Source organism: Staurois parvus, unplaced genomic scaffold, assembly GCF_062004578.1.
Source record: "Staurois parvus isolate SC_StPar_1 unplaced genomic scaffold, SC_StPar_1.0 ptg000227l, whole genome shotgun sequence".
NCBI lineage: Eukaryota > Metazoa > Chordata > Amphibia > Anura > Ranidae > Staurois > Staurois parvus.
In genome coordinates this window covers 2183465-2196781 of record NW_028318023.1, presented here as the reverse complement: position 1 = coordinate 2196781, position 13317 = coordinate 2183465, and the positions used below count along the sequence as shown (strand labels likewise).

Genomic DNA, 13317 nt, shown 5'->3' with positions numbered 1-13317 from the left:
GATAGTGACCTTAGATTATGAGCTCCCTGAGGACAGGGAATGAAGTGACTGTACAGTATGTAAAGCACTCCGTACATTTTCAGAGCTATATAAATACCTGAAATAAAATAAATACTTCCTGTAAAAAGAGTAATTGCTGTAAAACCAGAAGAAAGTAACTGGGTAGATGAACTGTCTTGGCTAAGGAGCAAGACTAAGGTCAAAGATATGAGCACAAAAACCCAGGATGGACTGAGTTCACAGATATCTGGTGTTCTTGTTAAGGTAAAGAACAAAAAATAAAATAGATGCTCAAACTCAATCTCTAAAACCTCATATAATTATTATTATTATTATACAGTATTTATATAGCGCCAAAAGGTTTGTTCAGCGCTGTACATTATAGTGGGGGACAGTACATGAGACAATACAGTAACAAAACAAAACACGAGGGGGTTAGAGGGCCCTGCTCTTTCGAGCTTACAATCTAGGACGGAGGGGAAAGTGGTACAGGAGGAAGTGGCTGTGGGGGATGGAGTGGTAGGACAATTTAACAATTTCAAAGGTAGCTTTAAATCTATATAAAGTTACAGCTTTCAATAACGTATGTGGTTATTCTGCCAATAAGAACCTCAGTCAGGTACTTCCTGTTAAAGGGAGACAACACCCTGTCTCTCAGTTGCTGTCTTGGGTTGTCACCCTTCTACATGCACTTCCTGTGGCAACTACAAGGGACCTTGCTAACACTCATTCTGTAGTCGTGTCCATATGCCATTGTCACCATTAGATAGCTAGATAAAAGGAAAAAACAATGCATTGGTTAGCAAAACATATTGCTTTAGTGAATCAAATGTCACCCAGTTAGGGTTTACATATACTATAAGAAATTACAAAATACAAATGATAGCTATTCAAGAAATAGGATTCTGATGACAACATTTTCTTTAAAGGACATGGAAATAATCGATCTGCTGTGCAAAAGACAACTGAAGAAGCTGTAATTTGTTTAATGTGCTTAAACCCCTACAGAGGTTTAGGAAGACATAAAAGATATATTTTATGAACCGCTGCATATGCTGTTTAATCACTGAATTATTCAAACTAATGTTAAAATGTGGTTAGGTCATATGAAGGCATGATTGTGGAAAAGAATATGGATCAACCATAGGACCTCATAGTTTACATGAAGAGCAACAGTGATGGAACAAGATTAGATTATTTTTTTACAAAGTAAATGTATGACAGAAAAGCAGTACATATTATGAACGTAAAAGTATACATATAACAATTTGGGTGCTGCCTAATGGTAGAACCCAAAACCAAATAGTTCACTGACTAAAGACAGCATAGAACAGATAGGATTATTGTCCAAAATATGAGAGGGGCAGACTGTGTTGCATTTATTTTATGGTAACTATTACATATATAGACAAAAAGTATGTATAATGAAAAGGAAATTAGACAAAGTAAAGAGAATTTATCATAAGATGACTACAGATGAAAGTATAAAGCAGACAAATCAAGAAAACACAATTACATACAGTATATGCGGGCAGAAAATGTCAATGCAAAACAGTATTAAGAGAATCTGCAGAGATTTTTTAGTTATAGAACTGTACAAAGGAAATAATAATAATGCTTTAATGAGGTGTTTAAAAAGGCAATAGCTGAACGAGCAACCACAGGTCTGAATTGCTGAAAAAAAACAAGAGAAAGTTTTAATGATCTGACTTAAAAGAGGAATGGTAAATATAATATGCATAAGGGAAAAAAAGAAAAGAAAATGGTGTAAAAAGTAGAAAAGCTGTCTGGAAAGAAATATGTGTTTAAAAATGCTAGTGTAGAAAAGAGAGATTTCCAACTCTGAATATGTGGGGAGATAGAAGTAGAAACTTAATGGAACAAAGAGAAAATATTCGCATTTTCGGTTGAATACTCTGAAGAACTGTTATACAAAGAAATGTACAACGTATGATCAAAAAATGGCAATTAAGTAGTCCCAATAAAAGAAAAGTACAGGAAACATAGGGTATACTCAGAATTGATAAAACACAGGGAGGTAGACTATTTTTTTCTTCCATACTGAGAAACACAGATAAGGAAGAAGGAAAATAAATCAGAAGAGTTGAATCATTTGTCCTGTCTTGAAGAATGAAGATAAAATAATATAAAGGGGATATTACATCCCTACTGTAAGGTTAACCACTTGCCCTCCAGAGGATTTAGCCCCTTCCTGACAAGGCCTTTTTTTACAATACGGTGCTGTGTTACTTTAACTAACAATTGCAGTCTCATGCAATGCTGTACATAAATGAAATTTATTTCATTTTTTCCCAAAAAGAGAGCTTTCTTTTGGTGGTATTTGATTACTTCTGCATTTTTTCTTTTTTGTGCTATAAACAAAAAAAGACCGACAATTTTAAAAAAAAAAACAATATTTTTTACATTTTCTATAAAACATATCCAGTAAAAAACCTAAAAAAATCGAATTTTGTCATAAATTTAAGCAAAAATGTATTTTGCTACATGTCTTTGCTGAAAAAAAATCCCAATACGTGTAAATTCATTGGTTTACGTGAAAGTTATAGCGTCTATAAATGGCAGTATATATACTGGAATTTTTTTTTATATACTAGTAATGGTGGCGATCATTAACTTATAGCGGGACTGTGGCCAGCATTCTGACACTGGAGGCGAATAGACTAACTGCCACTAACATCCCAATGACACTAATACAGTGATACAGTGACACTGTACTAATGGCACTGGGCAGTAAGGGGTTAACATCTGGGGTGATCAAAGGGTTAACTGTGTGCTGTTTAACATAATGTTTAACATAATGTGCTGTGTGTGTTTTACTTGGAAAGCATGCTGCTGTGTATTTCTCTGCTGTGCAGAGAAATACACAGCAGCATGTTACTGCTTGCAGAAGAGAGACCTGTGTTGTTTACACACAGGTCTCTCCCCTGTCAATGTTTCACGCCAATTGTCAGGTGTCAGCGGGGAATCTCTGGCCAGGACCCGGTGATTGACATCTGTAGCCCCCAATGGCAGCTCAGGAAGGGTGGTGCCCATGCGCCCGCTACCTGGAGATGCAAATCACGTATAAATACATGACTTTGCACAGCCCTGCTGCCCTGTAGCAATATTTCTGCTATAGGGCAGTGGGGAAGCGGTTAATATGTTATATTGAATAGAATTTTGAAACACTATATCAATTTGAATTCATTACTAAGTTGATAAGACAAGTAAAGATAGCAAATATACTGCAGGTAAAATAAATATGCAAAGACAAATTCCAAAACAAATTACAGTGAATGGTCTAGACCAGTGGTTGCCAAACTATGGCCCTCCAGGTGTTGAGGAACTGCAAATCCCATGAGGCCTTGCAAGACTCTGACAGCCACAGGCAATACTCCCAGAGGCAGAGGCATGATGGAACATGTAGTACTTCAACAGCTGGAGGGCTATAGTTTGGAGACACCTGGTCTAGGCACAGGGATTTTTGGTACTGTAACAAGGTAAATATGGAGGCTGCCATTCATGCTTTCCTGAAGAATATGCTAGTTGGTTGACTAGCTAGTTGCCTGTGCCTGGCCAACTGAATGTTCTACTGTGGCAGCTCTCTATTGCACAGTGGAGTTCCAATTGAGTTCTTGGGAGACTCAGCAGGTATAGCATGAAAGAATAATAGCACGAACCATAGAAATTGGTCCAGATATGAATGTTTATTTGTCAAAATAAAAAGAGTATCACAAGGGTTGACATCCAACATGTTTCAAAGCTATTGGAGTTGAGAGAAGGAGGTAAACAAGACAGGGATGGATATAAAATGACCACATGAAACCTAAAGGCTTAGCTTCCATCCTCGTGTCCTCAAATACCCAGCCTCTACCCTGTAGCCAAACCTTCAAGTTGAATCTTCTTAATGCACTCAGCCACACTCCTTCTTTCAATGTCCAGCATATGTTAGCATATCCTTTAAACAGAAACATAGTTCAAAAGGAGGGAACTTAAAATAATTAAGAGAAACTTTGAGCGATAAAACAGAATAGAGCTATTATCTGTAACATACAGATCTGGAAAACGGCGTTTAAAGACTAAGTGCATGTTCCTATATAGTTCCTATATAGTGACCTGTGTTTTTTTTCTTGCCCTTCTGCATCTATCTATTCTATCCACAGCAAATCTCAGAAAAAGTCATAACTTGATGGTTACAGCTATTCCCAAGCCATGGCTCTGTTTGCACTCTTCTTGTCAATACTATATCCCTGCTGACTACACCTGTACAGTTACTGTATGCCTCATAGAAATAAAGGAGGCCATCTCCTGAGACTGGAGATGACCAGGAAACCGCCTCTTTCATCTCTATACATACAGTACAGGGGCTGAGTTTGAGCAAGGACACAGGGGCCCCATGATCCCATATTGCCCGGGGGCCCCATTAGTTGTCAGTCCACCCCTGATACAGTAACTGCACATGTGTGCCTAGCAGAGAGAGTAAAACTAGGCTCAGAAAGGCAAAGCAACCAGACACTTAACTGGTAAGTGCAAGATGAGAAAATGCTTGGGAAAGTTTGAAAAAAGAAAGTGTTAAGGAAAATATATAGAGCAATGTGAGAGAATAGACTATGGAGACATAGCTGTACATACCATTTGTGCAGACTGTACAGCTGTATGAAGATGCTTTGAGCAAATAGGCATCTGTACTTAAGCAATAATCAAATTTGGGTCCAAAATATTTTCTTGCACAGGGGCCATTTGGTGTCTGTCTGCCACTGTAGGGAAAATAACAACATATAAATAAATAATGCACTTGTAAAATTAGATAAATTAATGTTTTGTCCATATAACATGTAGACAGAATGTAAGAACTATAATATCTGGGTAAGGCTAAAGATATCGAAAAACAGAGACATATGTTCTGCAGAAATAAGTGTGAACACATAAACATTTGCTCCTAAATTATTATAGTTCTGCAGAAAATGAAATCTTCTTGTTAATGCCCCATTTATAGTATCTCATACTGATAACATGCAGAAGGCTTAATTCACCAAGCAATACTGTTTGTATTATTCACAGTAATGATTGTAATTGCTGTGTTGCAATGCTACAATATGCTGTAGGTCTGCATATAAATTCTAGAAAAAATTGACTCACTGACTGAGGGCTGTTGCATAAAACATGTCAGATATTTGTGGTTGAAGATACATTTTCATTCAGAATGTTTTCTTTTTTTTATCAATACAATTCTAAAATAAGTGTATAGTATTGCCTGTGAACAGGTTGAACCAGCACTGCCCTGCTGCTGAAAATAGGGAGCTTCTAAACTGGAGTGCCATACTGTTTGTTTGAATATTGCTTTGTACATGTGTATATTTTAAAGTATTTTATTACCTTGGTTCCACATTATTTCCATTTGTTAGTTCTGAGTAACTCTGAACACTTTTAGTTCTTTTGGCCTCCCTTATAAAGTCAAAATTATATACAAGGGGCATTCAAGTCAAACCAGGACGTTTGATTTTATATGCTAAAAGAACAAATTTCAAGGAGTGGAAACTGCATTTATTTTTAGAAATACTCCCCTGCTCCATTTATAGACTTATCCCAGTGTTTAACTAATGCCTGGAAAGCTTTGGCATAGAAAGAGTTGGCAGTGTGCCTGCACCATCCTAGGACAGCCTACTTCACTTTGTCAATAATTGTGTTCAACATTCCCACAGAAAGATTAGTCTCTTGTGTAGTTTCACAACGGGTTATGCATCAATTATCCAGGACCAGGCATTCCACACGTTGAATGTTCATAGGAGTGAGTGCTGTCGGTTGGGAACCAACATGGCCGGGATCATCGCTGACAGACGGACGGCTATCTTTGAAACATTTACACCATTCAAATGTCCTTTTGTGGCTAAGCGTCTCATCACTGTACTGTGCTTGAAGTCTTCTGTACATATCCATGGGTTTTATGAATTGGTTCACAAGAAACTTCATCACCACATGCTGTTCCATAAATGCACTGTTGTCTGATTAATGGTCTCTGGATTGGCCTAAGACATGTGTGCCACTTATCAGTAATTGGACACACTTGCCACTTACTACTGCATGTAGTACCGCCACGCTAGCATCTCTTTTTATATGTAAAATTAAAAGTCCCAGTTTGACTTGAAAGCCCCTCATATAGTACTATTTACTTTGATTAAATATATACACTACTACGCAAACATTTTAGGCAGGTGTTAATAAATGCTGTCAATTAAGAATGATTTCAGAAATAGAAGTGTTGATATTTTATTTTTATCAATTAACACCATGAAAGATTTTCTGTGGATGTAGCCTCAAATCCTTCTATCTCTTCATGTAATCCCAGACAGACTCAGTGATGTTGAGATCTGGGCTCTTTGGGGGCCAAACCATCACTTCTAATACTTCTTGTTCTTCTTTGTGTTGAAGATAGTTCTTAATGATTGACTGTATGTTTGGGGTTGTTGTCCTGCTGCATAATAAACTTGGGGCCAATCACCCTGCTCCCTGTTGGTATGGCATGATGGATAAGTATCTGCCAGTATTTCTCAACATTAAGGAGACCATTGATCTTGACCAAAGATCCAACTTCATTTGCAGAAATGCAGCCCCAAACTTGCAAGCAACCTCCACCATTATTCACTGTTGCCTGCAGACCTCATTATTGTAACGCTCTCCAGCCCTCCGCAAACAAATTGCCTCTTGCTACAGCCAAATATATCAATTTTGACTCATCAGTTCCCATGTTTTTATGCACAGTTAAGTCTCTTAGCCTTGTTTCTGCATAGGAGGTATAGCTTTTAGAACACAATTCTTCCATGAAGATCACTTCTGGACAGATTTCTGTGAACAGTAGATGAGTGTACCTGGGTTTTTGCCAGCTCTGAGCTGATGGCATTGCTGGCCATCTTCCAATGTCAAAGGGAAGTAAGCTTGATGTGTCTTTCATCCGCTGCATTAATAATTTTACCTACAGGTAAACTTATAAAGCAGCTTACCGTAGGTAAAATTAATATCTCCTAAACATGAACCGTTTAGGAGATATTAGTCCTTTCTGATAGCCGGTGCATGTGCATACCATGCCGTTCCTTCAGAGCACTGTGCTGTGGCCTGGGACTCCCACAGCATGAGTGATGTCATTGTGGATTGGCCAGTCAGCCTGCCAGAGCTCGCAAACCCGGAAGGAAGACCAGGTGAAGATGGAAGCCCCGGGAAGCCGTGACAGTGCTCCGCTGGAGGGCTTCATTTCAAGGCAAGTCCTTCATAATGTGCTGGTATGCAATGTATACTAGCATATTATGCCTTTGCCTTGCAGGGTTTTTTTTCTCTTTTTTTTTTAATGTGGTTTACTACCACTTTAAGTTTCCTTGACTGACCACTGAATCCATGGTCCTGAGCATTGCCTGTTTCTTTATGCTTCTTCAAAAGATCTTGATCAGCATATCTTGAAATCTCAGTTTTCTATGACATCTTGGCCTGGGAGAGACCTTGCTGATGCAGTATAACTACCATGTGTGTTGTTACTATGGTTAATCTTGGCATGGTGTATGACCTCTTACTTGAAACTGTCTTCCACAACCTCACCTCAGTAGCAGAGTTTGCCTGTTCCTCACCCAGTTTTAAGCCTCCTACACAACTGTTTCTGTTTTAGTTAATGACTGTAGCATCTGGTTGTTATAATTGGTTAATCATACACCTGATTCTAATCCTACAAAGTCCCTTACTTTCTGCAAGTGCGCAACGTATGCAAGTGTAAGAATTGATGTTGGTTTGATGCAAAAAAGGTAGAAGAGTAGCCACACTTACTATGGGTTTAATTTCAATTTTTGTTTCTTCTGTTCACTCATTTTGCATTTTGTAAATTGATAAAAATTAACATATATATTTTTGAAAGCAGTCTTACTTTACAGAATTTTTTCACACCTGCCTAAAACATTTGCACAGTACTGTATATGCCATTTTGTTAAGATTTTACTTTCAACCTGTATTTGTAGAATAGCTTATATTGTAGTTAGACAAGATTTGTTTTAGCTGATGCCACCTTCAGACCACAGTAGCATCTGCAGTGAAATCCATTTAATTCTGTATTTGTCAGATACAATTACAACATTAGAAAAATATTAAATTACATAATTAATTACTCTTAATTAAAAAAAGAGAAAAAACTTTTTTCCTGTTTCTATAAAACATTTTGCACATTTTCAATCTGTAATAGAAAAAGAGCAGTATTTTTAGTAAAATCCTATACTAAATAAAAAACTTACAGTGTATGTCTTAAAAATATATAAAAATTACTTGCAAATTAGTCATAAAGTTATTATGAAATTAGCCAATACATGCTGACACTGATACAGTTGGACTTGGTAGCTAGCCAAATGTTTAACTATGGGGGAAAAAAATGTACATACAGTGGGGATCGAAAGTTTCGGGCACCCCAGCTAAAAATTTGTATTAATGTGCATAAAGAAGCCAAGGAAAGATGGAAAAATCTCCAAAAGGCATCAAATTACAGATTAGACATTCTTATAATATGTCAACAAAAGTTAGATTTTATTTCCATCATTTACACTTTCAAAATAACAGAAAACAAAAAAATGGCGTCTGCAAAGGTTTGGGCACCCTGCAGAATTTATAGCATGCACTGCCCCCTTTGCCAAGCTGAGACCTGCCAATGTCATGGATTGTTCTCAATCATCGTCTGGGAAGACCAGGTGATGTCAATCTCAAAGGTTTTAAATGCCCAGACTCATCTGACCTTGCCCCAACAATCAGCACCATGGGTTCTTCTAAACAGTTGTCTAGAAAACTGAAACTGAAAATAGTTGACGCTCACAAAGCTGGATAAGGCTATAAGAAGATAGCAAAGCGTTTTCAGATGTCAATATCCTCTGTTCGGAATGTAATTAAGAAATGGCAGTCATCAGGAACAGTGGAAGTTAAAGCAAGATCTGGAAGACCAAGAAAAATATCAGACAGAACAGCTCGCAAGATTGTGAGAAAAACAATTCAAAACCCACGTTTGACTGCACAATCCCTCCAGAAAGATCTGGCAGACACTGGAGTTGTGGTACACTATTCCACTATAAAGAGATACTTGTACAAATATGGTCTTCATGGAAGAGTCATCAGAAGAAAACCTCTTCTACGTCCTCACCACAATAATCATCGTTTGAACTTTGCAAATCAACAAGCCTGATGCATTTTGGAAACAAGTTCTGTAGACCGATGAGGTTAAAATTTAACTTTTTGGCCGGAATGAGCAAAGGTACGTTTGGAGAAGAAGGGGCACAGAATTTAATGAAAAGAACCTCTGTCCAACTGTTAAGCATGGGGTTGGATCAATCATGCTTTGGGGTTGTGTTGCAGCCAGTGGCACAGGGGACATCTCACGAGTAGAAGGAAAAATGGATTCAATAAAATTTCAGCAAATTTTGGATGGTAACTTGATGCCATCTGTGAAAAAGCTGAAGTTAAAGAGAGGATGGCTTCTACAAATGGATAATGATCCTAAACACACCTCGAAATCCACGGGGGATTACATCAAGAGGCGTAAACTGAAGGTTTTGCCATGGCCTTCACAATCTCCTGACCTCAACATAATTGAAAATCTATGGATAGACCTTAAAAGAGCAGTGCGTGACAGACAGCCCAGAAATCTCAAAGAACTGGAAGACTTTTGTAAGGAAGAATGGGCAAAGATACCTCAAACAAGAACTGAAACTCTTGGCTGGCTACAAAAAGCGTTTACAAGCTGTGATACTTGCCAAAGGGGGCAGTACAAGATATTAACTCTGCAGGGTGCCCAAACTTTTGCAGACGCCATTTTTTTGTTTTCTGTTATTTTGAAAGTGTAAATGATGGAAATAAAATCTAACTTTTGTTGACATATTATAAGAATGTCTAATCTGTAATTTGATGCCTTTTGGAGATTTTTCCATCTTTCCTTGGCTTCTTTATGCACATTAATACAAATTTTTAGCTGGGGTGCCCAAACTTTCGATCCCCACTGTATGTTTTAAATATTACCTAGCATTAACACAGCAGGGTCTTCTACTATAGTTGTATTACCTGTTGATCTGTCAGTGGATCCATTATTTTTCTAGTAATTGTAACAGGCCAACTGTCCAGCAAAAGGGACATTTACATTTACAGGGAGTCCCTATTTCAGCTGCTAAATGGTCAGAGCAGTGATCAATCAACAAGCAGAAGACACCAGTGTCAGTGGATTGGATAAAAGCACCACTGTCCTGCAGAACTGGGAGCTGGTAGTCACCCTATCAGAGGGTTAGAGCAGAAACTGATAGGATCAACAGGTATTTTGTAAACTTTTATTATTATCAATATAACTAAAAATTTGCACAACCACAGTTCAAAAAGGAGCTATTCAAACACCTATGGGGGTAGTTGGGTTTATATGCACTGTAAGTGGGAAAACTGCACCTAACAATATCTTCCAAATAAAATGTAGGCCTACAGTGATCTTGAAGGAAATACAAACAAAGATCACGTGGCCCACTGACAACAAGACAACCACTTAGCAAGAAAGAGTGTGTGCAGTTATATATAGGGCAGCAAAGGTATACACTGCAATGGGTTCCAAACAATACAGGAGCCATCTTCTGTTCATGTCCACCACTGGACAGGTCAATCAGGCTACTCACCGCACTATTAATATTGTTTTGGATGGAGTTCTTGTTTATAGGGCATAGATGAGATTACTAAAAATATTAGCATTACAGCACTAACTTTCAAAGAGAAAGGAAATACTGCTGTGACAAAGGATGACAGAACGTGAAATTGCAAGCAGATTAAGGTTAGACAAACCCGAGACAGGATTCAAATTAATTAAAGTAAAATATTTTGTCAATGAAGAAATAACATTCATGATAAGGAGGAAAATGTAAAACTGTAATACTGGGTAGTACCAATTAAAAACCATACAATAAGGGATATTTCTGGACATCGAGAGTAGCATAAGTTCTTAAAAAATTGTAATGTTCATTTAAATGTACAGTATGTATAATTTGGTTTGTATTAGAAAACTTCTATCACCTTACTATATAATTAAAATAAATATTCACATTTATTTTCATTAGTTGGGCTGCCAATTACTTATAGTTTGGAAGCTCCTTGTCATAATTAGACAGCTACAGAATTTAAGATGGAAGCAAGGCCTGATGTACAAAACTAGTACTAATGATTGCGAATTTGTTTGTTGTCACAGGTTAGTTAAAGCTTTCAGCAGAAGGGTGCCTAAACCAACACCAAGCAAAGCAGAAGAGTTAGCAGAAGAGCGAGCCAACCTGGCGTCTACATGCTGTATAATAAATGCTCCCCCAGTATACTGCAAAGAGAAGGTAAGCAGTACGCAGTGCATTCCTAGAAACACTAAGCTTTAATTGAAACTCTACAGAACAATAGATAATAGACCCAATTTGTAGATTTTCAATCACCCAAAACAGAATACCAGTAGGTGTCAAAAATTAAACTATAGCCTCTGCTAGTGTAGGGGAAAAATGAAAAAGCTTAGTAAAAGGAACGTGAAAATGGGAAAAGAGGAAAATATACTTTATATAGTATATAGACAAAAACTATAATTTACTTAGTATTCTTTAACCACTTGCCATCCGCCTGCTGTTTATAAACGGCAGGACGGTGGCACTCCAGGGGTGGGTTGCTGTTCATAAACGGCACCCTCCATTTCTAGCTGTGTGCACTCCCTGCGAGCGCGCAGCACCACGATCCTGTGCCCGCTGTATCCTCCAGATACAGTGAAACACCGATCGTCGGACAGGACCTCTGTATGAGGTCCCGATCATGTAATCACTGATTGGCCAATCAGTGATCACATGCAAAGTAGTAAGCAAGATGTCACTTGTGACATCATTGCTTACTACGTGTGAAATCTATTCACAACAGCCTTGTACCATGTGACAAGCTGTGACCAATCACAGCTCACTCAGTAGTTCTCAATGGCTGCAAGAATGCAGACAGAGAGAAAGAGAAATGATTGCTTTTACATCCTATATGGGTGTAAAAGCAATCACTGTAAAAAAAAAAAAAAAAAATCTTCATCACCCCCCACAAGTAGTACAGTGTCACCATGGTGACACTGTACTGCTAGGGTGACAGTATGTAAAAAAAAAAACATAAATAATAATATAAAAAAATAAAATAAAAATGTTTAAAAAATATAATTTGGCTTATCTATTTTTTTACCAAAAAAATAACAGAATACATTTTGGCCAAGATTTATGATGAAAGATTATTTATTTGCAAAATTTTATAAGAAAAACACTTTTTCAAAATGTTTGGACTTTTTCATTTACATAGCAAAAAAAAATAAAAACCCCAGCGGTGAATAAATACCACCAAAATAAAGCTTTATCAGTCTAAAAAAATGGTAAAAAATTAATATGGGTACAGTGTTGCATGACCGCGCAATTGTCATTCAAAGTGTGATAGCGCTGAAAGCTGAAAATTGCCCTGGACAGGAAGGGGGTAAAAGTGTCCGGACAGGAAGTGGTTAAAGCGTACACATAGAAAAAAAACATTTTTTGAAAGAGAAATTGACATCAGCTCTTTCAAATAAGAACAGAAACAGCAATAAAATCCCAACAGAAGTTCTAAGCCTCCAATGCTCTCTCCAAAAAAAAAACAAAAAAAACCCAGCACTTTCTTGGGCTTTACTTTAGTTTTGTTATACACACCAGTAATTTTAGAGTGTTCATTTAGATATCGTATTTATAACTGGTGTACTCCACTGCATTGGGGTAAATGGGTGCAGGATTCAGATTCTTTTATTTTGTCACCAATTTAGCAACTTACTTGCTTGTAAAAAAAGCATGTTTTTTGCATATGAAATCCACAGATCCTGTCAGTAGTATCAAAAGGTGCAAGCCCATATTCTCTTTGGCACAGGGAGGGTGTTTCAAGCCCAATAATAACTATGGTGCATAAGAGAATACAGGCTTGTATCCACATGTTATGGAACCAGCATGCTAATAGACAACCAGTTGTAAGGTTGACGGCCATACATCAGATGAGGTGGGTTGTCATCATTAGAGGAGGGAACCACATTTCCATTTACAAAGTCTGTAGAAAATGAAAACACCTATTTGTATTAGATCCTGTATTGAAGTCATTATGGAAGGCTAAATTAAGGAGTTATGGATGTTTTAGCATGGTATTTAAGGCTGCAATGATCTTTAGATGGCTCTTGTTGCCTTGTTTTTTGTGAGTGTTTTTTTTGTTGTTCTTGCTGCATTTGCTGTTATTTTAAATTTTTCCAACAAAGGGCACAACAAAAGTAATTTT

The 13317-nt window shown here is 37.4% G+C and overlaps 1 protein-coding gene across 3 annotated transcripts in view; it reads left to right on the top strand.

The window, feature by feature from the left end:
- Positions 1 to 13317, top strand: part of GC (GC vitamin D binding protein) — a 191754-nt gene that overhangs the window by 161021 nt on the left and 17416 nt on the right. For all 3 annotated transcript variants that reach the window (XM_089679594.1, XM_089679595.1, XM_089679592.1), the window contains exon 11: positions 11225 to 11357. In XM_089679594.1, the coding sequence (XP_089535720.1) occupies positions 11225 to 11357 (133 nt within the window). The remainder of the gene's footprint in view (positions 1 to 11224; positions 11358 to 13317) is intronic.